Source organism: Saccopteryx leptura, chromosome 9 (assembly GCF_036850995.1).
Source record: "Saccopteryx leptura isolate mSacLep1 chromosome 9, mSacLep1_pri_phased_curated, whole genome shotgun sequence".
Taxonomy (NCBI): domain Eukaryota; kingdom Metazoa; phylum Chordata; class Mammalia; order Chiroptera; family Emballonuridae; genus Saccopteryx; species Saccopteryx leptura.
Genome location: NC_089511.1, coordinates 69,622,302 through 69,647,488, shown reverse-complemented (window position 1 = coordinate 69,647,488; position 25,187 = coordinate 69,622,302). Strand labels below are relative to the sequence as shown.

The window sequence follows — 25,187 nt, the reverse complement described above, 5'->3', positions numbered from 1 at the left end:
TATACTAAAATAATCTAAGAATTCTTAAGGTAAAAAAGCAAACTGCAAAAATCAGGATAATCTTAATTCATATAGAAAAACTATGTGAATATATATAATAGGTTTTATCTTTAGAGAATAAGACTAAGATATTTGCATTATATTTCTATATCATTTGGATTTTGGTGAATATGAATTACATAATTCTTAGAAAACAGTATCTTTAACTTGGTCTTAGAATCATGTGGAATGCATTTCTGGTCCTGGCATACCAACCTTCACCAAAAGGTCATTATTGAACCATTTTGATTGGGTATCAAATACAACTTGGTAGTAAGTTCTGTGGCTTCTTAAGCAAGATATATTAGATAAATTTCAACTTATTACTGGTGATCTAGAACAGTGGTCCTTAACCAGTGTGACTTTTCCTGAGGGGACATTTGATATTTTTGGTTTTGACAACTGGCCATGTGTGTGTATGTAGAGGCCAGGGATGCCACTAAACAGTCTATACTGTGTAAGTCTCCCTACAACAAAGAATTATTCCATCTAAAATGTCAATAGTGCCCTGGCCGGTTGGCTCAGTGGTAGAGTATCGGCCTGGCGTGCAGGAGTCTGGGATTTGATTCCCGGCCAGGGCACACAGGAGAAGCACCCATCTGCTTCTCCACCCCTCCCCCTCTCCTTCCTCTCTATCTCTCTCTTCCCCTCCTGCAGCCTAGGCTCCATTGGAGCATGGAGCAAAGTTGGCCCGGGCTCTGGGATGGTTCTATGGCCTCTGCCTCAGGCGCTAGAATGGCTCTGGTTGCGGCAGAGCATCACCCCCTGGTGGGCATGCCGGGTGGATCCCGGTCGGGCGCATGCGGGAGTCTGTCTGTCTGACTGCCTCCCCGTTTCCAACTTCAGAAAAATACCAAAAAATAAAATAAAATAAAATGGCAATAATGGCAAATATGAGAAGCCCTGATCTAGAGGTTCATTACCCTTATTTTGCTAGAGCATGGAAATCCCTTACCCTTAAACATGATGGTCCCACTTAGGATGATTTCTGAGTGAGTCTGCTTTTTTGTTTCTCTTCTTTAAATTCCTGTTTCTATAGAATGAGCACAATAACCTCACATGTTATAATTACAGGAAAACACCTAAGTGACTGTATAAGATCATTCCATGTCCACTGCAGATACTCAATAAACCTTGAACACCTGGCTGTCAAAACTCCTGTGACTAGTTACTGTGTGTAAGGAAAGGGTCTTGAAACTAGACAATCATCCTGCTGAAACTATGCAGAGTATAATCAAACTGGCTCAGGTACAGAATTTTTAATGGCATTTTAAACTAGAGATCTTTTTGGCCCTGGCCGGTTGGCTCAGCGGTAGAGCGTCGGCCTAGCGTGCGCGGGACCCGGGTTCGATTCCCCGCCAGGGCACAAAGGAGAGGCGCCCATTTGCTTCTCCCCCCCCCCCCCTCCTTCCTCTCTGTCTCTTTCTTCCCCTCCCGCAGCGGAGGCTCCATTGGAGCAAGGATGGCCCGGGCGCTGGGGATGGCTCCTTGGCCTCTGCCCCAGGCGCTGGAGTGGCTCTGGTCGCGGCAGAGCGACGCCCCAGAGGGGCAGAGCATCGCCCCCTGGTGGGCAGAGCGAAGCCCCTGGTGGGCGTGCTCGGTGGATCCCGGTCGGGCGCATGCGAGAGTCTGTCTGCCTGTCTCTCCCCGTTTCCAGTTTCGGAGGAATGCAGAAGGAAAAATAAAAAATAAATAAACTAGAGATCTTTTTTCATTCCTAATGATATTAAGAAAATCATAATTAATTTTTGGTTGTCATTATTTCTGATTTTGTCATTTTTTTCATTTTTAATCTTTTACTTCAGATTTTTAAAGCAGCAGATGGAGAAGGTTATAAACACAGTCTCTGGAGATGGGACTGCCTGTCTCTGAATTCCAGCTTATTCATTTACTACTGTAAACATCTCTGTGACTCAGTTTTCTCATTTCTGAAATGGGGATAATAAACCTTTTCTTTGTAAGGTTATGAATACAAATCAAGAGCATGGCACACTATCAGCCTTGCAATAAAAGATTTGTAAAAGGTGCCATTATCGTTATTATACTCCTCTGTCCTTGTCCCGAAACCTGTCACTCTCCTACTTCAATCCTCCTGAGAAATACTGTCACACCTTTCCAAATTGTGGGATCCTTCTCAGAGGAGCAAACCTTGATGCCTGGCTAACAAACTGTGTGTTGAATGATGAGCATAGAGGCAGAAGGATTAATTTCAGAATATCAAGTATACTTTGTTTTTTATTTCTTTCTTTCCTTCTCATTGAATTTATTTGGGTGACATTGGTTAACAAAATTATACAGGTTTCAGGTGCATATATATACTTTGGATAATCAAGAACTAGTGATTGCTATACTTCACTATTTTTTTCTATAGTGGTTACAAAATGTCATAATAATATACAGTGGTACTTTGAGATACAAACGGACCAACATACGAATTTTTAAAGATACAAGCTGCAACTAGGTCCGTATTTTTGCTCGAGATCAAAGCAAAATTCCGAGATACAAGTCGTGATTCGGGAATCTGCCACTAGTTGGCGCGTTGTTGCACGAGTTGGCTGACTTACGAGCTCAGTTACAGAACGAATTAAATTTGTATCTCGAGGTACCACTGTAATCTATCCTTCCAAACAATCCTTTAACTACATATTCTAGAATAAAATACCTGCTTCTAGTGAAAAGACTGCTTCTAGGCCTGACTTGTGGTGGCGCAGTGGATAAAGTGTCGACCTGGAACGTTGAAGTCGCCAGTTCGAAACCCTCTACTTGTCTAGTCCGGTTACATATGGTAGTTGGTGCTTACTACTCCTCCTCCCTTTCTCTCTCTCACTCTCCTCTCTAAAATGAATAAATAAAAATTGTTTAAAACCTAAACCTTAAAAAAAGAAAAAAAAAGACTGCTTCTAGTAAAAAGACCAAGTCTGGGATTTGGAGCATATTTTAAGAAAAAACTGCTTTAATAATTAAATCTATTTGGGTTCAAAACAGGTTATTTTAGAAATTCTGCCCTATCAAAACTTGTATAAAAGCTGAAACAATGGCCTTCAAGAAGCCTAACAAACTCTGATGACATAATTTATGTATTTAATCTCCCTACTATATACTGTATTTGAGTAAATAAATTTCTTCTCATATTTGAGCACTTACATGAAATTTGACCATAGGCACTGACAAATCATTACATGCTTCAAATTAGCTTTCATATGATTCAAATATTGAAGAAATTTCTCATGCACTGCCTGAGAATCTGTACTCCAGCAGCAAGATTTTCTCACAGCTATTAAAACACAGATAAAACTTCTAATTGTTAGTTTTTGAATTACCTCTTTCAGTGACTACTAATGCACAAAATATACAAATACATTAGTTAGAAATTGGTCCACGACCAGGTACTTGCACCAACTTAACTTATTGTTGTTGTTTAAAATAGGAAATCAACTAGCCAAGATTATAAATAAATTTTTTTCATATATAGGCACACTCTTTATATCGCAGACCCTAAAGGCATTAAGCAATAAAAAAGAAATAAACTAGCTCCAGTTTTTGTATGGGGTAGCAATTACACATATACTTTGTATGTTTATTTGTTAAGTTGTACATATATGTCACAGTCTCTATCTGCACGTTATATCTCACAAAAATATTTTTAAGCAAAATACTTACAGGTTGAAGTTCTTTTGAATATAGGAAGAATAAATGGTAATAAAGTATTAAGGGAATTCATTCTTATGATATACAAAATAATTGATCTGAGAGACATTTTGCCTTGACAAAAGTCAGCAATTTTTCATTTGAGAAAATTCTTTGAGTTAAATTTGGAATTTATCTAAGCAGAATCAATAAAGGTCCCCCCAGAAAATAGAATTATTAAGTCCATCCTAGTTAGAATATGAATGGGGCAAAAATGCCACGTATATATACCGAAACTTGATTAAGTTATGACTTGAGGAAATTAACGCAGATAAACGAAGAAAAACACACACCATACACATGCACTTACCAAGGCAGTTGCAGGCTGGTACTTCAGAACCTTTTGTTGTGGACAACAGGTTTTTTGTGGAATTAGTGAAAAAGTTCATGGCATAATCACTAAAACTTTTCTGTGCATTGTCTACTGGGGAAAATTCTGATGCTCCAAAACTAGGTAAACAGACGTCCTCTTCACTTTTGGTAGAAACCACTTTAATTCCACCTGAACATACTACATTTACATTCCTGAGAACTTGTGCTGGGTTCGATAAAGGGGTCTCGTGAGAGATCCCAGGCAATGTTGGCAGTCTCTGACGCATGAGTTGGTCTTTAACATCCTCCTGGAACTGTGTTTGGTCATTGTCAGCCATCAAATTAGCACACTGATTAGTTGGAGAGGAGGGTTGGAGTGAAGGATGAGCTTTCTGACTGACATTCACTGTTGGCTGTACCTGAGAATTATCAACATTTTCTGTAAACGCCTGCCCGTTGAATTCTGTTTGTAACTGGGATATGGGAAGAGAATCCAACGGATTAACCTTCATCATTTTTTCCTGTGCTAATTCAGGATAATATCGCTCAAATTTTATCTGAGTGAGTGGAGGAAATAACTTTTTATGTTCTAATGCTGAACTTCTATGAGTCAGTGGTTTCAATACTTTGGTTACAGGAGGAATTTTTCCCAACAGAATAGGAAAATCATGTGGAGCAAATTGACCAAATCTTTGAAATTTAGATGCTATCCAAATGTCATGTAACTTACTATACTCATGTGACAACTGTTCCTGCTTTTTCTGGTCATTTTCTTGACAACTTATGACTGTAGGCTTCTTTTTCCGCCGATCTCTTGATGGAGTAGATTTTGTCTTTTTCTGAGTTCTGTTCTTTTGCTTTGTTAATGATGAGCTATGATTATTTTGTATACTGGAAGGTGGTTTCTGCTGTATTGTGCCCTTCTCCTGACTGTATTTTTGTTGTACATTATTCGATACATGGTTGGTTGGTGTACTTTCATTATTTGTTTTACTTGGTTTTATATTATTGAATTTAATTATAGATGCAAGTTGTGTTAACTGTGTTGCAACATCTTCTTCTATTTGACTGTGAACTGTATCTTGACAAGATGGATCATCCTTTGAATCTAACTTTTTACCGTTGTCCAGTGACTGGTTGCAATACCCTGATTCATGACTAATTGATGGCAACTGATGCAAATTTTTGGAACAACTATCAAGATTAACTATACTTTGAACAACACTTTTATTGGTGTCAATTTTAGATGAACTTGAATGTGGTGTAAAAGGAGATACTGAATTTTTGACTTTGGAATATTCCTGTGACTTTGTGGATGCTTGGTTAGTAGCTGAGCAGTTGTGTGACTTGGAAATGGTATTTTGGCCATTGAACACTACTGTGTTGCCTGAACTTTGCTTTTCTGAAGATGGACAGTGATGAAGGCTTTGAGGCTCCCCTTGTAAATGTGGTTCTTGGAGGTCTTTTCTTACAGAATAGAGGATAGCTTTACAGTTATTAAGCAAACTAGCTGTCCTCTGCTCTGTTTCTTCATCCTTCTCTGATTTTGATGGTGAGGAATTTTCTGAAGGGGCTTCTGAAAGCTGAGTCAAAGCTTCTATAGCAACTACTTGCTCCAGCGTTAATCTCCTGTCTTTCATAAGGGTTAGAAGACTTGGTTGAACTGGAGATCCATGTTTTGGTTCTTTATTTGTTATCTTTTCGAGAGATTTTGGTTGATCACTTCCATTGGGTGTGTTAGTATGACTATTTATGTTAAAATTTGCAGGATCTGGGAAAGACTTGCAGTTAGAACCAGGCTGCTGGAAGACTGAAACATTACTTCTCCCCTTAAGATGCTCACAGCTTGCATTAGTAGTGGTGGAGCTCATGGCATTGTTATTGTTTGAAGTGTTTTTCAGGAGGTTATAGGAATTGTTTTCAAATGTCTTTCCAAATTCTTCAGTATTGACTTTTTTAAAAGACACATTTGTTTCAGATGGTAAATAGTGTACATTTTTAATGCCGTTTCTTACAGTTTGTGCAAACAATTTTTGAGGTTCAAGGAGTTCAGTAAGCAGAACCTTTCTCCTGTCATCTTCAGAGTTTTTCAACTTTCCACCTTCTGTCACAATTGCCTTAACCTCTCCTTTGACTTGATCAGTTAAATGAGATTTCTTATTTGGCGTCCACTTCTCCAATTCAATACCAGTCATACTTTCTTCATTTTTAGTTACATTTTCAAGGGGGTGGGGGTTCAATTCCAATCTTTTTTCTTCCCCATGACCACATCTACTGTATTCCATGGATTCTGACTTGAGGCCATTTACTGATTTGTTGTTCAAATTTGCCTGTTAAACAAACAAAGCAAATATATATATTATTCATTTAAATATCTAAATAGAAATTTCAAATTTAAGACACACTAAATGTGAAGTCCTAGAGAAAATATTTCTTCCTTTCAAATGTTCCAAAGTCATAAAACACCAGTAAGATTTGTGTAGAGAGAAAGAAAAAAAATAGAAACTATCATAATCTCATGCATGTTAGCTAATAATTTGGTATATTTATGTTTTTCCAAATAAGTTTCAAAAGTAATTTTAAATTGGTATCATTCAACGAGCAATATCAATTATTTTAATCCAAAGTATACAGATATAGTAAAGAAAATGTACAAATCATCAGTGTATATATAGCTTGAGAAATTTTCACAAAATGAACGTCCATGTGCCCAGATTCCAACCAAGAAACTTCCATTCAGTTTTTACTGGATCACCCAAGAGCAACCAGTGCTTTGACATCCATCATAGATTTCTTTTGCTTATTTTCAAATTTGATATACCTGATTTCCTGAGATTCATCCATGTTGTTAAGTATATCTATAATTCATTAATAGTAATCCACCGAATATACTTTGCTGTATTTAATTATTCCACTGTAGATGGACATTTACATGATTTCTAGTTTCTGGTTATTACAAGCATACTTTTATTACTGTTATTTTTGGTGCACATAGACACATATTCTTTGAGTGGAGTAAAAATATGGGTGTGAAGGTCTGTATATTTTCAACTTCAATACATAGGGCAAAAATTTTCTAAAGTGGTTATTAATATACACTTCCAGTGATAATTATGAGATCTCTAATTGTTCTACATTTTTATTAAAGTTAGTATTTTCAACTTTGGTCATTCTGGCAAGTGGATAGCAATATAATGCCATGAAAAAATTTGTTAGAAATCAAATTCCCATAAAGTAAAATTTAATGTTATCATTTAAAATTGTACATTTCAGTGGTTTCTTTACATACTCACATGTTGTGCAAAAACTGACTCTAATTCAAGAACATTTTCATCATCCTAAGAGAAACCTTGTACCCATTAACTAACCACTCTCTACTTCAAACAGTCATCCTTATTTTTTGAAACCTTAAAATAGCTCAGCCAAAATTATACAAGAATTAAAACAATAAGGTATTTTCACTGATATCAGGAGCAAATATAAAAATAACTTTTATACTACTAACATTTAAACATGGCACTGTATGTTCTGGCCGATGCCAGAGAAAAAATTATAAATATCAGAAATCAGAAGACTTCTTTTTGAATCAAGATGATATAACTGACTCCATAGAAAAACCAAGAATATTGCCTGACCAGGCGGTGGCGCAGTGGATAGATAGAGCATCGGACTGGGATGCAGAGGACCCGGGTTCGGGACCCCGAGGTCACCAGCTTGAGTGTGGGCTCATCTGGATTGAGGAAAAAGCCCACCAACTTGAACGCAAGGTCGCTGGCTCCAGCAAGGGGTTACTCGGTCTGCTGAAGGCCCGCGGTCAAGGCACATATGAGAAAGCAATCAATGAACAACTAAGGTGTTGCCACGCACAATGAAAAACTAATCTCTCTGACTCTCTCTCTGTCTCTGTAAAAAAAAAAAAAAAAAAAAAACACACACCAACAAAAAAAACCCCCAAAACCCCAAGAATATTGATGAAAAGAACATATCAAAATTTACAAGGGCCATAGTTACATTCAGAATATAAAATATGTAAGTATGTAACAATCTTAATAAAAATAAACTAATCTAGATTCTTGATATAGGGTACAAGTTACACAGTTATATTTAGTTTGTCAAAATATACAGCTATCGCCTGACCAGGCAGTGGCACAGTGGATAGAGTGTTGATCTGGGATGCAGAGGACCCAGGTTCAAAACGCTGAGGTAGCCAGCTTGAGCGCGGCCTCATCTGGTTTGAGCAAGGCTCACCAGCTTGAGCCCAAGGTCACTGGCTTGAGCAAGGGATCACTGGGTTTACTGTATCACCGCCTCCATCAAGGCACATATGAGAAAGCAGTCAATGAGCAACAAAGGAGCCGCAACAAAGAATTGATGCTTCTCATCTCTCTCCCTTCCTGTCTGTCTGTCTCTATCTGTCCCTCACTGTCAAAAAAAAACCCCCAAAACAGTTATCATCTACACTTTTTATCTATGTATATTACATTTCAATAACTTTAAAAAAATAAATTGCAAATGGCCTAGTTTAAAAAACATACAGCAATCATATACAAGAATTTTTAATATTAAAAAAAACAATAATTTTTTTAACGTAGAGGATAGATAAATTAACCGACTAATCCCAGAACTATTTTAAATGACTTATTATTAATATGATGGCATTTTGCCTGACTGGTTGTGATGCAACGGATAAAGCATTGAACGGAGATGCTGAGGTCCCAGGTTAAAAATCCCAAGGCATCAGCTTTTACTGGGTCCCCCCACCCCCTGTCAAGGCACTATGAAAAGCAATCAGTGAACAATTAAAGTGATGGAACTAGGAATTGATGTTTCTCATTTTTCTCACTCTCTCTAAAAAATAAAAATTCAAGTCAAATGAGATTGAAAATATTCACAATACATAGTAGCGCTATTATTTACATGTATAAAAAATTTTAGTCAGGTTTATTAGATTGTAATTTATATACAACAAAATCATTGTATCTGAGCACAGTTCTATGATTTTTTTTAACTGAGAGACAAAGGCAGACAGAAAGGGAAGGAGACGAGAAGCATCAATTCAGTTATGTCATTTTTAATTGTTCACTGATGGCTTTCTCATAAGTGCCTTGGCTGGGAAAAGCTAAATAAGCCAGTGACTCCTTGCTCGAGTCAGTGACCTTTGGGCTCAAGTCAGTGACCATGGGATCATGTCTATGATCCTACACTCAAGCTAATGACTTCGAGGTTTCAAACCTGGGTCCCCAGCATCTCAGGTTGACACTATCCACTGTGCTACCACTAGTCAGGTGTGGTTTTATAATTTTTAACAAATGCACACATTTCTGTAACCACTAGCACAATCAAAATAACAAACCTTCGCATTACCCAAAAGTTTACCTCATGCTCTTTCTAGTCAATTTTAGAGTTTCTATTCTTGCCGACCTGTGTGGCGCAGTGGATAATGTCGACCTGGAATGCTGAGATTGCCGGTTTGAATCCCTGGGCTTGCTCGGTCAAGGCAGTATAGGAAGCAACTACTATGAGTATATGCATCTTGTTTCTTCACCCTATTTCTCCCTCTCCCTCTCTTCCTATCTCTCCACTTTTTCCAAAAATCAATAAGTAAAACCTAAAAAAAAAAGGTTCTATTTTTAATGTACAAGAGCTCCAACAAATTAAAAAGAAAAATTAATCAATAAAATAGTGAATAATGAATGAGAAAATACAACTCACTTAAGTGGAAACTGAAAGGATCAAAACATATCTGACTTAACTAGAACACAAGCAAATAAAAATAAACAACTTTTTCATCCATTCATCCAAAAGGAAAAAAAAGGACAAGAACCAAAAATATATGTAAGCAAATTATAATGCAACATGACATTTACATAAAGTATGAACAAATTCTTTGTATATTCACATTGTGAAATAATGTGCAGCCATTACTCTATTTATCAATCTAGTGATTTCATGGCAAAATGTCCATAATACCTCAACCCAAATAAATAAACCACAGTTGTGATGGTATTATCATTCCTTTTCATTTAAACACACAAATTTTGGCAGCATTACAAAAAGCTGTTAGGATAAATCTACAGTGTTAATAGCACTTACCAATACAAAATAGACGCGAGGAAAACGAGAGGGTTTTAAAGATTTTATTTATTCATTTTAGAGGAGAGAGAGAGAGAGAGAGAGAGAAAAGAGGGAGAAGCAGAAACCATCAACTCCCATATGTGCCTTGAAACAGCAACCTCAGTATTCCAGATCCATACTTTATCCTCTGCGCCACAACTGGCCAGGCAAGGTCTTATTTTTTGATGCTTAAACTTTATATATATGAATATCCAGGTACAATGGAACTTCAATGTATACATTCCTCTACAGAAAAAAATCTTTTGATACTTTTAAGATTTATGGGTCAAAGCACAAGACATTCTTATTAATTAATAAGCTTAACTAAAGATAACTAATCTTTATTATTTAATTATATTTCATATGGCTTTTTTAGAAAACTGAGTTGCTTCAGCCCTGGCTGGTTAGCTCAGCTGATTAAAGCCTTGTCCCAATATCCCCAAGGTTGTGTGGTTTGAACCCCGTGTCTCTTTTTATTTTTTTTCTTCTTCTTTTTTTTTCATTTTTCTGAAGCTGGAAACAGGGAGAGACAGTCAGACAGACTCCCGCATGCGCCCGACCGGGATCCACCCGGCACGCCCACCATGGGGCGACACTCTGCCCACCAGGGGGCGATGCTCTGCCCATCCTGGGCGTCACCATGTTGCGACCAGAGCCACTCTAGCGCCTGAGGCAGAGGCCACAGAGCCATCCCCAGCGCCCGGGCCATCTTTGCTCCAATGGAGCCTCGGCTGCGGGAGGGGAAGAGAGAGACAGAGAGGAGCGCGGCGGAGGGGTGGAGAAGCAAATGGGCGCTTCTCCTGTGTGCCCTGGCCGGGAATCGAACCCGGGTCCTCCGCACGCTAGGCCGACGCTCTACCGCTGAGCCAACCGGCCAGGGTCACCTTTTTATTTATTTTTCTTAATCTAAAAATCAATAAAAATAAATAAATATAAAAACACTAGATGTTACAAGTTTGCAATTACATGAAAAAGTCCTTTAGATCAGGCGTAGCCAACAGTTTTTGCCCCTGGGCCAGATTAGAAAGAAAACTTTTTTCATGGGATGGACAAAATATTAAAATTAAAAAATGTTAAATACAAAAACGATTCGTTTAAGTAAACAAAATTTTATTATGTAATTTGTTTATGAATAAATGTGAGTGAAAAAAATTTAATATATAGTATTTTAATGAAAATATAATTACATACCGTATAAATATACAAACTATCGCAAACAATCGAAACAATAGTTATTAATAGAATGAGCTTGAAGGGGTTATATTGCAAGTAAAACAATTATTTCCATTTACAAACAGCCTGGACACATTTTCAGTTATCAACTGCAGATATTGTCTAAGCTACAATGCCACTTGATTCAGCACAGTTGACCACAAAATAATGAATTGTTTGACCTTGGGTGTGCACTGGCAAACTCCGCCTAAAAGAATGTGGGTTTCACATCACTGCTAATCATCAAACAGTTCATATCGAGTACAGACGAGTACAAAAGTTGTAAATCTTGCCCTGGCCGGTTGGCTCAGCGGTAGAGGGTCGGCCTAGCGTGCGGAGGACCCAGGTTCGATTCCCGGCCAGGGCACACAGGAGAAGCGCCCATTTGCTTCTCCACCCCTCCGCTGCGCCTTCCCCTCTGTTTCTCTCTTCCCCTCCCGCAGCCAAGGCTCCATTGGAGCAAAGATGGCCCGGGCGCTGGGGATGGCTCTGTGGCCTCTGCCTCAGGCTCTAGAGTGGCTCTGGTCCCAACATGGTGACGCCCAGGATGGGCAGAGCATCGCCCCCTGGTGGGCAGAGCATCGCCCCATGGTGGGCGTGCCGGGTGGATCCCGGTCGGGCGCATGCGAGATTCTGTCTGACTGTCTCTCCCTGTTTCCAGCTTCAGAAAAATGCAAAAAAAAAAAAGTTGTAAATCTTTATAATGGAATTTTCTTAAATATAAAGAAGTATCGCAATTCCATTCGACCAATTATTGAAAGTCAGCCCTAGATTAGTCACACGTGGAATTCTTTTCTGCGTATCACTATCTTCTTCAATGTCTCGATTTCCAATAATAAAAGATGCTTCCGCTTCTGAGTAGCTGAGATTTTAAAGTAGCGGGGAATATTAAAAACTAGAAAGCCCGGCGGTCATACGAAATGACCGCTATTCTAGATATTATAAATTGTAATTAAAATGATTTGTGCAAAGGTGTCTGGTAATTCAAACTGAATTACCCAGGGCAGGCAGCAAGGACATTTCTCTCCTGCCTTTGTTCAAGGGACTCATTTTGTCGAGACAGGCTTTTTTGTCTTGCATCTGAGGCAAGCCTTGTTTCTCTATGCTCATCAGTCTCATTTTGCCGAGAAAGACGCATTTGCTCTGCTACTGAAGCAAGCCTTGTCTTTGCTCAGTGGTTTCTCTTGTCGAGAAAGCCGTTTTTGTGCAGCTTTAGCTTCTTTTTTCTCCTCTTCAGTGCTGTATTTTCTATGAGGCATTCTTAAAAGAAATTACGTTAAGACGTAGTTTTTATGTAAAACAGATGATTGCCAATGCAAACAAATGTTCACCTTCCACCTGTCCCGCTCAATTTGTGTTCAGCCCGTGGCAACTTCACCCCATTGGCTAATACAGTTACGCAAGCAACCAATAAGCTATCGGCGACAGACACTTAAGCCACATATAATAAAGATGTCATCGCAGGCTGCATAAACTCATTACGTGGGCCGTATGTTGGCCATGCCTGCTCTAGACACTGCCAACTACTAAACCTGGAATGCAATTTAACAGATTACATTTTAGTAGGGGATAATAAGTTTTTCTATATTCTGTTCCATTAGAAATCACCCAAGAACTCTTTCAAACACTTTCTATTAAAATAAGGTGACCACTCGTCCTCCTTTAGGGAGGACAGTCCTTCTTTTTTAAGTTTCATCGTCCGATCTATGCAGAGTTGATCCACTGCGTGTGATGTGATGTATTTGTATCTGACATGATGATTCGTCAAGAATCAGTATTGAAATGAGTGCTTTTTTCTTAAAATTATTAAAAATTAATAGGCATGTAAGCATAATTACAATATAAAATATTACAAATGTTTTCATTATGCACTTATCATATTATAGTGTATTATTGTTGCACTGAATAAAATGTTTCTTTTATTTATAATATTGTTTCTTCAATTTATTTGTCCTTTTTTCATCAAAAAAAAAAAGTCAGTCACATTAATTAAAGTGATTGTGTGTACACACTATGAAAATGGTTCCTCTTATTCCTGCTGCTCACAGTGAGACTGAGTGTTCAAGTGTTCATAGTGAAACTTGCCATTCAGAGTGAAACCAAGTGGCCAGAGTAAACAGATTTACCACTACTGGAGGCAAAAAATCCAAGTTCTGATTCTGTCAAAAATGAATTGGTATAACATAAATTGTATGGTATGTAAAATATATCTTAATAAAGTTGTTACCAAGAAGAAAAAAGTGAATCAACCCCAATGAGTGAAAAAGCAATTGTTAAAACACAGTGTGTCCATAAAGTCATGGTGCACTTTTGGACGGTCACAGGAAAGCAACAAAAGACGATAGAAATGTGAAATCTGCACCAAATAAAAGGAAAACTCTCCCAGTTTCATACCCATTCAGTGTAGTTCGATGTGGGCTCATGCACAGATTTTTTAGGGCTCCTTAGGTAGCTATCCTGTATAGCCTCTACAGACTCGTCACTGACTGATGGCCTACCAGAACAGGGTTTCTCCACCAAAGTGCCGGTTTCCTTCAACTGCTTATCCCTCCAAGTAATGTTATTCCTATGTGGTGGCGCTTCGTTATAAACGTGCCGATACTCACGTTGCACTTTGGTAACAGATTTGAATTTAGCAAGCCACAGAACACACTGAACTTTCCTCTGTTCCATCCACATCTCAACTGGCATGGCCGTGGGCTGCTCCACTGTATACATGGTGTTACATCATCATCTGCGCATGCGCATATACTGTCACATCATCCTAAAGAAGGGAGGGTTTTCCTTTTATTTGGTGCAGATTTCACATTTCTATCGCCTTTTGTTGCTTTCCTGTAACCGGTCAAAAGTGCACCATGAATTTATGGACACACTGTATGTAACAAGCCTTTAGGACAGAGGACCCAACTCTGCTCTCTCCCCATCCACCCCACAACCTCCTCCTCTAGGCGGGTCTCTCTGCTTTCTTTCTCATAAGCTCCAAAGGCCCTTCCTTTGCCTTTGTATAACTTGTTTCTTGAGCCTACCCAGCCTATGGCTCACTTTCTCCATAGATTACTCTTCTAACCCTCTGACGTTTTAAATACTTTTGATTGTATTTGTAAAAAATATATATATAACATAATCTTATTTTAAAATACATCTAAATAATGTGGCCCTGGCCTGCTGGCTCATTGGTAGAGCATGAGCCTGGCGTACAGGAATCCCGGGTTCGATTCCCGGCCAGGGCACACAGGAGTAGCACCCATCTGCTTCTCCACCCCTCCCCCTCTCCTTCCTCTCTGTCTCTCTCGTACCCTCCAAAAGCCAAGGCTCCATTGGAGCAAAGTTGGCCCTAGGCGCTAGAGTGGCTCTGGTTGCGACAGAGCAACGCCCCAGATGGGCAGAGCATCGCCCCCTGGTGGGCATGCTGGGTGGATCCCGGTCGGGTGCATGCGGGAGTCTGTTTGACTGCCTCCCCGTTTCCAACTTCAGAAAATTACAAAAAAAAAAAACCCCGAAAACATCTATATAATGTATGAACATATTTATTTTCCAGTAAAAGTGTTGAAAAGAAACCAAGTACATAAATGATATTAAGGATTAACCTTGAACACTAAGCCTGACCAGGTGGTGGTTCAATGGATAGAGCGACAGACTGGAATGTGGAGAATCCAGGTTCGAAACTGAGGTCGCCATTGAACATGGGCTCATCCAGCTTGAGTTTGGGGGATGCTGGGGTCACTTGCTCGGCTATAGCCCCCCTCTCCTCTTCCCACCAAGGCACATATGAGAAAGCATTCAATGAACAATGAAAGGTAACTCAATGAAGAATTGATGCTTCTCATCTCTCTCCCTTCCAGTCTGTCTTTGTCACACACACAGAAAAATCTTGAGCTGAGGTCGCCGGTTCAAAACCCTGGGCTTGCCTGGTCAAGGCACATATGGGAGTTGATGCTTCCAGCTCCTCCCCCCTTCTCTCTCTCTCTCTCTCTCTCTCTGTCTCCCTCTCCTCTCTAAAATAAATAAATAAAATATAAAAAAAAAAAAGAGAAAAATCTTGAATACTAAGATGAGGAAGAGAAAGAACAATTCTGAGACATTAAGTCACTGAGGAATTATGTCATGCAAGAGATACTCCTTTTTATAAAGGATCATAAAGATTGTGATGTGAATTAGATGAGATAACAGGACTAAAATGAGGTCTGGCAACTTTTTTTTTTTTCCTTACAGAGACAGATAGAGAGAGGGACAGATAGGGACAGACTGGAACGGAGAGAGATGAGAAGCATCAATCATTAGTTTTTCGTTGCGACACCTTAGTTGTTCATTGATTGCTTTCTCATATGTGCCTTGACCGTGGGGCTACAGCAGACCAAGTAACCCCTTGCTCAAGCCAGCGACCTTGGGGTCTCGAACCTGGGTACTTCACATCCCAGTCTGACGCTCCATCCACTGTGCCACTGCCTGCACAGGCATCTGGCAACTTAACAATACAAAGAATGTTAGCTGATTATACTACACCCATATTTACTCCTCACTACAACCCTGAGGGCTTTAAGAAAAATGCAAATTAAAATGAAACTAAGATAATATTTTACACTTACCAGAATTAGCAAACATCAAAAGTATGACCACCTGAGGAGTCTCTGGGTATTATAGTCTCATGTAACAATGGATGGAATGAAAAATAGTACAACCTCTAAGGAGGGCAATATGGTAATAATTACCAAAATTACCAATGCAATTCATCCTTGCTTGATCTATGGTGGCTCAGTGGATAAGCATTAACCTGAAATGCTGATGTCGCCACTGGAAACCCTGTGCTTGCCTGGTCAAGGCACATCCAAGAAGCAACTGAGAGTTGATGTTTCCCACTCCTCCTTGTTCCTCCCTGCTCTTGCCTTTCTCTCTCTCTCCACTCTATAAAATCAAACAATAAATAAAATCTTAAATACAACCAATCCTTTCATACAGCAATTTTACTTTTGGGAATGTATTCTAGTTATACCTGTCCATAATTACATATGTTTTGACAACTTTGTATGTTTTTTTTTTAATACTTTATTGATTTTAAAGAGAAAGGAGAGAGAGGGGAGCATGGAATGGGAAGTAACAACATAGTTGCTTCATGTTAGTTGTTCATTGCTTGCTTGCTGTATGTGCCTTGACCAGGGAAGCCCAGGGCCTCGAACTGGCAACCTCGGCATTCCAGGCCGAAGGTCTATCCACTGCACCAACACAGGCCAGGCAGCTTTGTATGCTTTAATAGATAACTGAAGACATTCAAATGCCCATCTGTATTAGACTAATTCAGTTGTGATAACAGCTGCTTAATACCTTGCAGCTATAAGAATGAAAAAAAAAAAAAAAAAGCGTGATCAGATGGTGGAACAGCGGACAGAGCCTAAAACGGGGATGCAGAAGACCCGGGTTCTAAATCCATTAATCCAGGGGTCTCAAACTCACGGCCCGCCGAACAATTTTGTGCGGCCCGCAGACTAATCCACAGAGTTCAAAATATTTTGGATAAAATTAAGTAAGCCTAGGGGCCTACTTGTATTTTTCATTTCTCTAGCATCCTAGCTAGATATTAGCTTAGTTAACAGCAGTTGTGATGCGAACTACAGTTTCTGGTCGTTTTGTGACACTGAGTAAACTGCATGTACGATTGTGCTTGTTGTACTGATTTTTTTTTGTTTTCAACTGCAGTGAGAAAAGTGTTGCGTAACAGTTGCCTTTTGTAGACCTAGTGCGGCCCGCCGAAGGCTGTGATCTTGCTCTGCGGCCCACATGCTGAGTTGAGTTTGAGACCCCTGCATTAGTCTCAGGCTTGGCTTGAGCGCGGGCTCATTGGCTTGAGTGCGGGGTCGCCTGCTTGAGCATGGGATCATAGACATGACCCTATAGTTGCTGGCTTGAGCCCAAGGTCACTGGCTTGAGCAAGGGGTCACTCGCTCTGCTGTTGCTCCACCACCCCTGGCAAGGCACATACGAGAAAGCAATCAATGAACAACTAAGGTGCTGCAACAAAGAATTGATGCTTCTCATCTCTCTCCCTTCCTGTCTGTCTGTCCCTATCTATTTCTCTCTCTGTGTCAAATAAACAAACAAACAAATAAAGTTCCATTGCTAATAGGCAAAATATTCAGGATATATTGTAAAAAGAATTTTTTAAAAAGGATGTAGAACCTGCATATGGAATGCTTGTTTTTGTATAAAAAGGATAGGAGCAGCTGGGGAGGTGCAACAGAGTTGATTCTTCTCAATGCTCTCCTTTCCTGTCTGCCTGTCCCTCTGTCTCCGTCACACACAGAAAAAAAGTATAGGAAAATTATATATATTCATATCTGTAACAAAGCAACTCAGACAGTATACAAAAGAAAGTAATACAAATGGTGAGTAGGAAGTAGTTAAAAGCAATACTTAACAATGAGAAAACAGAAAGAGCCTGGAGACCATTAGACTTAAATCTGATTAAATAGTTTTGATATTTTAATATATTTCCTTTAACATTAAACCAAAATTGATTAAGCTCTCTCTGGGGGATTTCTAGGGTATTATTAAGTGAAGAAAAACTAGCTTGACCTGTGGTGGCACAGTAGATAAAGCGTTTACCTGGAACACTGAGTTTCTGGTAAGAAACCCTACTGGAGGCTCAAGGAACATACAGGAAGCAACTACTATTTGTTAATGCTTCCTACTCTCCCTCCCTTCTCTCTCCAAATATCAAAAAAAAAATAACTTAACCCCCCCCCCCCCACAAAACCTAAATGTGGAATAGTTTATGTAGTATCTAATTACAAACAAAGTAGAGCATAAGGAGAAAGGTCCAGTGCGTGTGTGTGTATAAATATGTATATATTTCCATTTGCTAGCATTTGTTTAAAATCTTTCAGGAAGGCTATGCACAACTGTCAACATTTGTCTTAAAGATAAGGTACCCAGTGGTATGCTGGTCAATGTTTGACAATCAGCATGGGAACTGTGTTGGTGGATGGTAGGGAGAACATAAGCACTGTTTTGTAGTGTTGCTCAATTTTTGTGGTATAAATATATCCACCAAGGTAAGCTGTAAACTATCAATGTGGCTACCTGAGCAAGAGTTGGGAAGAAATGTGCATAATCAGTGACCCGGAATTCAAATTACTACTTGATAAAGCTCCACATTATGATTTTTTTTTTACATCCATCCTGAGCCTCAAAATATTTAGCATCTAGTATCTCTAAAGAGAAGCTACAGGTGGTGCCACAGTGGATACAGTGTCAGACTAGGACATGGAGGAGGAACCAGTTTCGCAACCCAGCATGAGCACAGGCTCATTCAGCTTGAACACAGGCTCACCAGCTTGAACACAGGCTAACCAGCTTGAGATTGGAATCATAGACATGACCCAATGGTCACTGGCTTCAGCAAGAGGTCTCTCGCTCTGCTGTAGCTCCCGCCCACAAGGCACACATGAGAAAGCAATCATTGAAGAACTAAGAAGCCACAACAAAGAATTGATGTTTCTCATCTCTCTCCCTTTGTCTGTCTGTCCCTATCTGTCCCTCTTTTTTGACTGTCAAAAAAAGAGAGAGAGAGAGAGAGAAGCTATTTCTCTGAAGGAAGTAAAGTGTTTTCAGACTATTCGAAGAGTGACTGCCTCTCTCCTGGCCTCCTCCACGTGGCCTCTCTGCTCTCAGCTCTCTCCTCTAATATTAATCTTAGGAACCAAGAGAGCAAGCTCCCGTTCTGCCCCTATTTTATAGTGTAGAAATCCAAACTTTTAATCCAATATACAAAATAGGGAAGTCTCTAATACAAAGTCACTTCTCTGAGGCATAATAGGATTGTACCACCCCACATCAAAAAGGGTGGGAAAGGCTTAATTCCAAAACCAAGCCCCAGGCTACAAGGATTCTGCTTGCCCACACCCAGTCCCCTACACACATTAATATCACCTGGGCAACGGCCTCCTTGTGGGCAGCGCCATCTTTAACAAAGTGAGCGTAATTAATATATTTTATCTGCCCAACTCCCCCCCAAATTTCACCCCTCCTCCGTGTTCCCCTCAACATCCCCCTTGCACCCCTCGCCCCAATGCCCTCCCCACTCCCCTCCAGGATTTGCTTTTCTGATCTCTATAATGCTGTGTTACGTGTATATCATTTCACCAATCTCCTTCCCTTCTCTAATCCCATCCTCTCAGACCTTCTCCCTCTGTCTTATATTACTCTTGACAGAGCTCAAATGGCATCAAACAGGAATTTTCCTCTGAAATGATTTTGTCCTTTGGACAGAATTGATTGTAGCCCCTCACAACACACATGCACGCTCCACATATGCTGTATTTCCTGTCTCAAGCAATTGGTGCTCAGATCACAGGGAAAAATAAAGCCTTTCAAACCACGTTCACAGACATGATCCAAGACTGTGACCTTTACTATAGGTACTCAGTGTCTCTCAACCTGCTTGTGTAACCACCACCCCAGAAGTCCTTTAAAACTTTTTTGGGCCCTGGCTGGTGGCTCAGTGGCCTGTCATATGGGCATCCCAGGTTCAATTTCCAGTCAGGGCACACAGGAGAAGGAACCATTTGCTTCTCTCCCCTTACCCTCCCCCTTCCCCTCCCGAAGGCAGTGAATTGATTGGTTTGGTCTGATCATGGCCCCAGGCACTGAGGATAACTTAGTTGGTCAAAGAGCCTGCCACAGGTACTAAAAATAGCTTGGTACTCCAGCAAGGCCCCAGAGGAGCTGCCTGGTGGATCTAGGTCAGGGCCCATGGGGAGTAGGTCTCACTATTTCCTCTCTCCTCACCTCCTAAAAAAGTCCCCCTCTAGTAGTTCTTTCCATGAAACTTTAATTGCACAGATATAATATCTGCTTAAGTACTAGGGCCCCTTTGTAATAAATGAGTTTTGTTTTACACACTCCACCAAGAACCAATTTTTACGTAGTTAAAGAAAAAGTCATTTTAAAAAGTAACATGTAGAAAGAACACTGGTTTTCAACCTTTTTACACTTGGAGACTGGTAAAAATAGGAGAATTATTTCAGGGAGGCAAAGGCAAAAATTACCCTGAGCATAAGCAAATTTGACTAAGATCATTGGGTCTATAATCTTCATACAATATCAGGGTGGTTAATTTTATTGCTGATTCGCATGAAATTTCTGGCAACTGGCAGTAGGTTAAAAAACACTGATGTACAAGGAGAAACCCAGAAGTATTTATGCCTACTCAGAAGTGACACCCACTGGATCTATCTTCTCAACCTGAAAATTGAGTGTTTTGAGAAAAACTAAGGTAGAACCCCTGGTGCCTCCATTAACGCTGGCTTTGAGATGACATAGCCATGCCCAGTAGTATACTCCACCCCACATTCCATAGTAAAAAGCATGGAGGAAAGCCCTTTTGCAAACAACCACTGTGCACTGCTCACCACAGCCGCTTGCTAACAAAAGCAAATTTAAATCAGAAGGAAAGATAAACCAGCTACTTACTCACCAAAGACCCACCCAGAGAGGTCCTAAAATAAGTTTTAACACACAAAAATTCCTCCTTCCAAAGGGACCTGCAGAACAGCGACCTTGTTTTCCGACCAAGTGTCTACACCAGAATATTAGTCACTAAGTTCTTTCTCCTTTCTTAGACGTAAAAAGAAGGTACCCAGTCTACCAAGTTTTGTAGCCATGATATTTTTTTGAGTTTTACCTAGATTTCTGTTTCTTCAATTTGCCTACGGCCACCTAAGGAGAGGTTCAGAGGCCACAGAAAGGCAGGACCAGTTTGGCCTGAATTGGGAATGGGGGTGGGGGGTGGGGGGGTATCTTAATAGACTGGGTCAACAGGTTCCCACTTGCCTACCTGGTATTCTTTGTCCCACCTGGGAGGAATAGAAGCCATGACAGAGATTTCAGAAGTTCCTCATTTCTCCACGCCAGATTCAAACCTTTCCATTCTAATTTTTAAACTCTTATCCTGAACAAAAACTCCACCCTCATTTGGCCACAGGGTTTTGTAATCCAATGTAAATCTTTTAACTTGGGGGTGGGGCAAAAGAGGAGGGGACACAAGGTAACAAAGAGAGAAACTACTTCTAATTAATCAAACAGATAAATTACAGATTGGTCCAACTGTGCCCAAAACATGACTGACCTCACAGCAAAACCCCTCTAGTCACAGGCGTCCTGTCTCTGCAGTTATGAAACAGTACATAGTATGCTCAGCGAAAAAGACAAACCTCATTCAGACCCCTCTGCTCAAACTATCATCCTATGAAATTGCCGCCTCATTCAGCTATTTTAAATGGTTACCTCCAAGGTTCAGAGCTCTCAGTTGCCAAATCCAATCATTCCTTAAATACCATAGATTTAACCTGCTCTTTTATAAAACATTAAGGAGATTTTCAACTGCATCTCTGTGATCTAAGTGAGCCTTGGAGCATCAATTTCACAGGTCCTCATCCCTCTCCCTTGACCGTCGTTTTGCCAGGAGCCTATTCCTTTACTGATTCTAAATTAAAACCCACTGCCTTTTCAAGAACTATCCCATCCATGCTTTAAATTAATAACCAACTCTGGTATTCAGTGTATAATTTCTTCAACTTTTAGTACACCTTAATTGTTTCGTGTTATTTTTTAAAATGTGGGATTTACTGGAAGCAGACAAAATTGGCTACTCTCCCAGTTTTTTATCTTACCAACCATGTGGCCTAGGGCAAGTCCTTACTCTGTGAAGTCTTCTGGAGCCAGTTTCCCTTAAATAAATCAGGATTTAGTAAGAGTACTTACTGAACAGGATTACTGTGATGATTAAATGAAACCACGTATTTAAATATATTATTAGAACTTATTATACGTAGAAAAGAACCATAAGGTAGTCAGGCCTCTGGTGGCACAGAGGATAAGAAGCATTGAACTTGAATGCTAAGGTTGCCGTTTCAAAACCCTGGGCTTTCCCCGTTGAGACACATTCGAGAAGCAATCAATGAACAACCAAAGTGAAGCAACAATGAGTTGATATAGATAGTTCAGTTGGTAAAAGCATAGTCCTGAAGCACAGAGGATGCTGGCTCAATTCAACATCAATAAGCTGACCAAAATAAAAAAAATTTTTTTGTATTTTTCTGAAGTTGGAAACGGGGAGGCAGTCAGACAGACTCCCGCATGCACCCGACTGGGATCTACCCTGCATGCCAACCAGGGGGCGATGCTCTGCTCATCTGGGGCATTGCTCTGTTGCAACCAGAGCCATTCTAGCCCCTGAGGCAGAGGCCACAGAGCCATCGTCAGCGCCCGGGCCAAATTTTGCTCCAATGGAGCCTTGGCTGTGGGAGGGGAAGAGAGAGATAGAGAGGAAGGAGAGGGGTAGGGGTGGAGAAGCAGATGGGCGCTTCTCCTGTGTGCCCTGGCCGGGAATCGAACCCGGGACTCCTGCACGCCAGGCCGACGCTCTACTACTGAGCAAACCAGCCAGGGCTGCTGACCAAAATTTTTACAATGAAAAGGAGGACAAAAATAAATTGAAGAAAACAGTTTTGTAAATAAAAGAAACATTTTATTCATTGCAACAGTAATACACTATAATGATAAATGCATATGTTGGGCAGATAAAATATATTATGCTCACTTTGTTAAAGATGGTACTGCTCACATGGAAGCCCGTTGCCCAGGTGATATTAGTTCCCCTTCTTGCTTGGAATGGGTTTGATTATATTAATGTGTGTTGGAGCGGGGCTGTGCGCAGGCAGGATCCTTGTAGCCTGGGGCTTGGTTTTAGGACTCTTTCCCACCCTTTTTGATGTGGGGTGGTGCACTCTCATGAGGAATTCGAATATGCCTCAGATAAGTGACTTTGTATCAGAGACTTCCTTATTTGTATATTGGATTAGGGGTTTTGATTTCTACACTATAAAATGGGGACAGACCAGGAGCGTGCTCTCTGTCAGTTCCTGAGATTAGCATTAGAGCAAAGAGCCAGTTGGAGAGCACAGTAAGGCCACATGGAGGAGAGCAGAGGCAGCCAAGATGGCGGAGTGCTGAAAGAGAAGCCAGTTAGTGCAGTTTGTGTGGAGAGAAAGAGATGGAGAGCAAAGGAGAATGAGGCTAGTGAGCTAGAAACCTTTGATTCTAGGAAACTCGGATAAGTCAGTAGCTTTGTGAGCACTGAATGTGAGTGGGTTTTGGAGCCCAGTGTGTGTTTTTACTTGCCCGCCGGGTGCAAGCTAGGATTAAAGCTAATGGCCCACCAGTTCGTGGCTCTGTTGTTTCATTATCGTCTGTCCGAATCTAGAACCTGTGTGGGCCAGGCGGCTGTGATGGTGGAAGTGGATACCGGCTTTAGAGCATAATAAAAACATTTGTAACATTTTATATTGTAATTATGCTTACATGCCTATTAATTTTTAATAATAATTGTAAGAAAAAAGGACTCATTTAGATACAAATATGTCACATCATACGCAAAGGATCAACTCTGCATCAATCAAATACGGACATTTACACATTACTCTCCCAATATAAAAAAGGAGGACATGTAGAAGGACACTTTTCGAGGGAGGACTTACAAATGAAGGACTCTCTTTCCTAAAGGAGGTCGATTGGTCACCATACTATCAAGTCACATACAGAAGCAGATAGGTGTTCCTGTCTCTCTCTCTCTCTTTCTCCCTCTCTCTATAAAATCAATACAAGAAAAAAAGAAAAAAAGAAAGAAAACGATAAAAAAATAGAACAACACAAATTCTACGGTAGTTTTTTCTTTTTTCTGACTGTGGGAATTATTGTCTTTGTAAACCCAGTGGTGTACATTTAATTACATGTTTATGAGTTGTAGCAGCATAGAATTGCTATTCAAAATATTTTCATTTTGTCTCTCTCTGTCTCTCTTGCTTAAGAAAAAAAGGAAAAAAGGAAAAATATTTTCCTTTGGCCCTGGCCAGTTGGCTCAGTGGTAGAGCGTCGGCCTGGCGTGCAGAGGTCCTGGGTTCAATTCCCAACCAGGGCACACAGGAGAGGCGCCCATCTGCTTCTCCACCCCTCCCCCTTTCCTTCCTCTCTGTCTCTCTCTTCCCCTCCCACAGCTGAGGCTCCATTGGAGCAAAGATGGCCCGGGTGCTGGGGATGGATCCTTGGCCTCTGCCCCAGGTGCTAGAGTGGCTCTCGTCGCCACAGAGCATCGTCCCCTGGTGGGCGAGCCGGGTGGATCCCGGTCGGGCGCATAAGGGAGTCTGTCTGACTGTCTCTCCCCGTTTCCAGCTTCAGAAAAAATACAAACAAAACAAAACAAAAAAAAATATTTTCCTTTTATGTCCAATTTTTTTTTCTTTCCTTTTTTTTTGTTTTATATTTTATTTATTGATTTTACAAAGAGAGAAGAGAAGGGTTGGTGGAGTAAGATGTATCAACTTATAGTTGTTTCACTTTAATTGTTCATTAATTCATTATTTTATGTGCCTTTACCAGGCTAGCCTAGATTTTTGAACAGGCAACCACAGCATTTCAGGTTGATGCTTTATCCATTGTGCTACCACAGGATAGGAAACTTTTGTCCAAACTCAGTATATGCACACTAGATTCACACAAAGTTATCAAGGAAAGTGGGTAAAAATTAAAATCCAATTAGTAACCTAGTTTTTGTGTGTGTGACAGAGACAGAGAGGGACAGATAGGGACAGCAGGAGAGGAAGGGAGAGAGATGAGAAGCATCAATTCTTTGTTGGGGCACCTTAGTTGCTAATTGATTCCTTTCTCATATGTTCCTTGACCAGGAGGCTACAGCAAACGAAGTGACCGCTTGCTCAAGCTGCTGAGCCTGCTCAAACCAGAAGAGCCCGTGCTCAAGCTGGCAACCTCAGGGT

At 40.4% G+C, this 25,187-nt stretch overlaps 1 protein-coding gene across 3 annotated transcripts in view; it reads right to left on the bottom strand.

Moving 5' to 3' along the window:
- TET1 (tet methylcytosine dioxygenase 1) overlaps positions 1-25,187 on the bottom strand; it is a 169,359-nt gene that overhangs the window by 46,040 nt on the left and 98,132 nt on the right. For all 3 annotated transcript variants that reach the window (XM_066348947.1, XM_066348948.1, XM_066348949.1), the window contains one exon: positions 4,037-6,368. In XM_066348947.1, the coding sequence (XP_066205044.1) occupies positions 4,037-6,368 (2,332 nt within the window). The remainder of the gene's footprint in view (positions 1-4,036; positions 6,369-25,187) is intronic.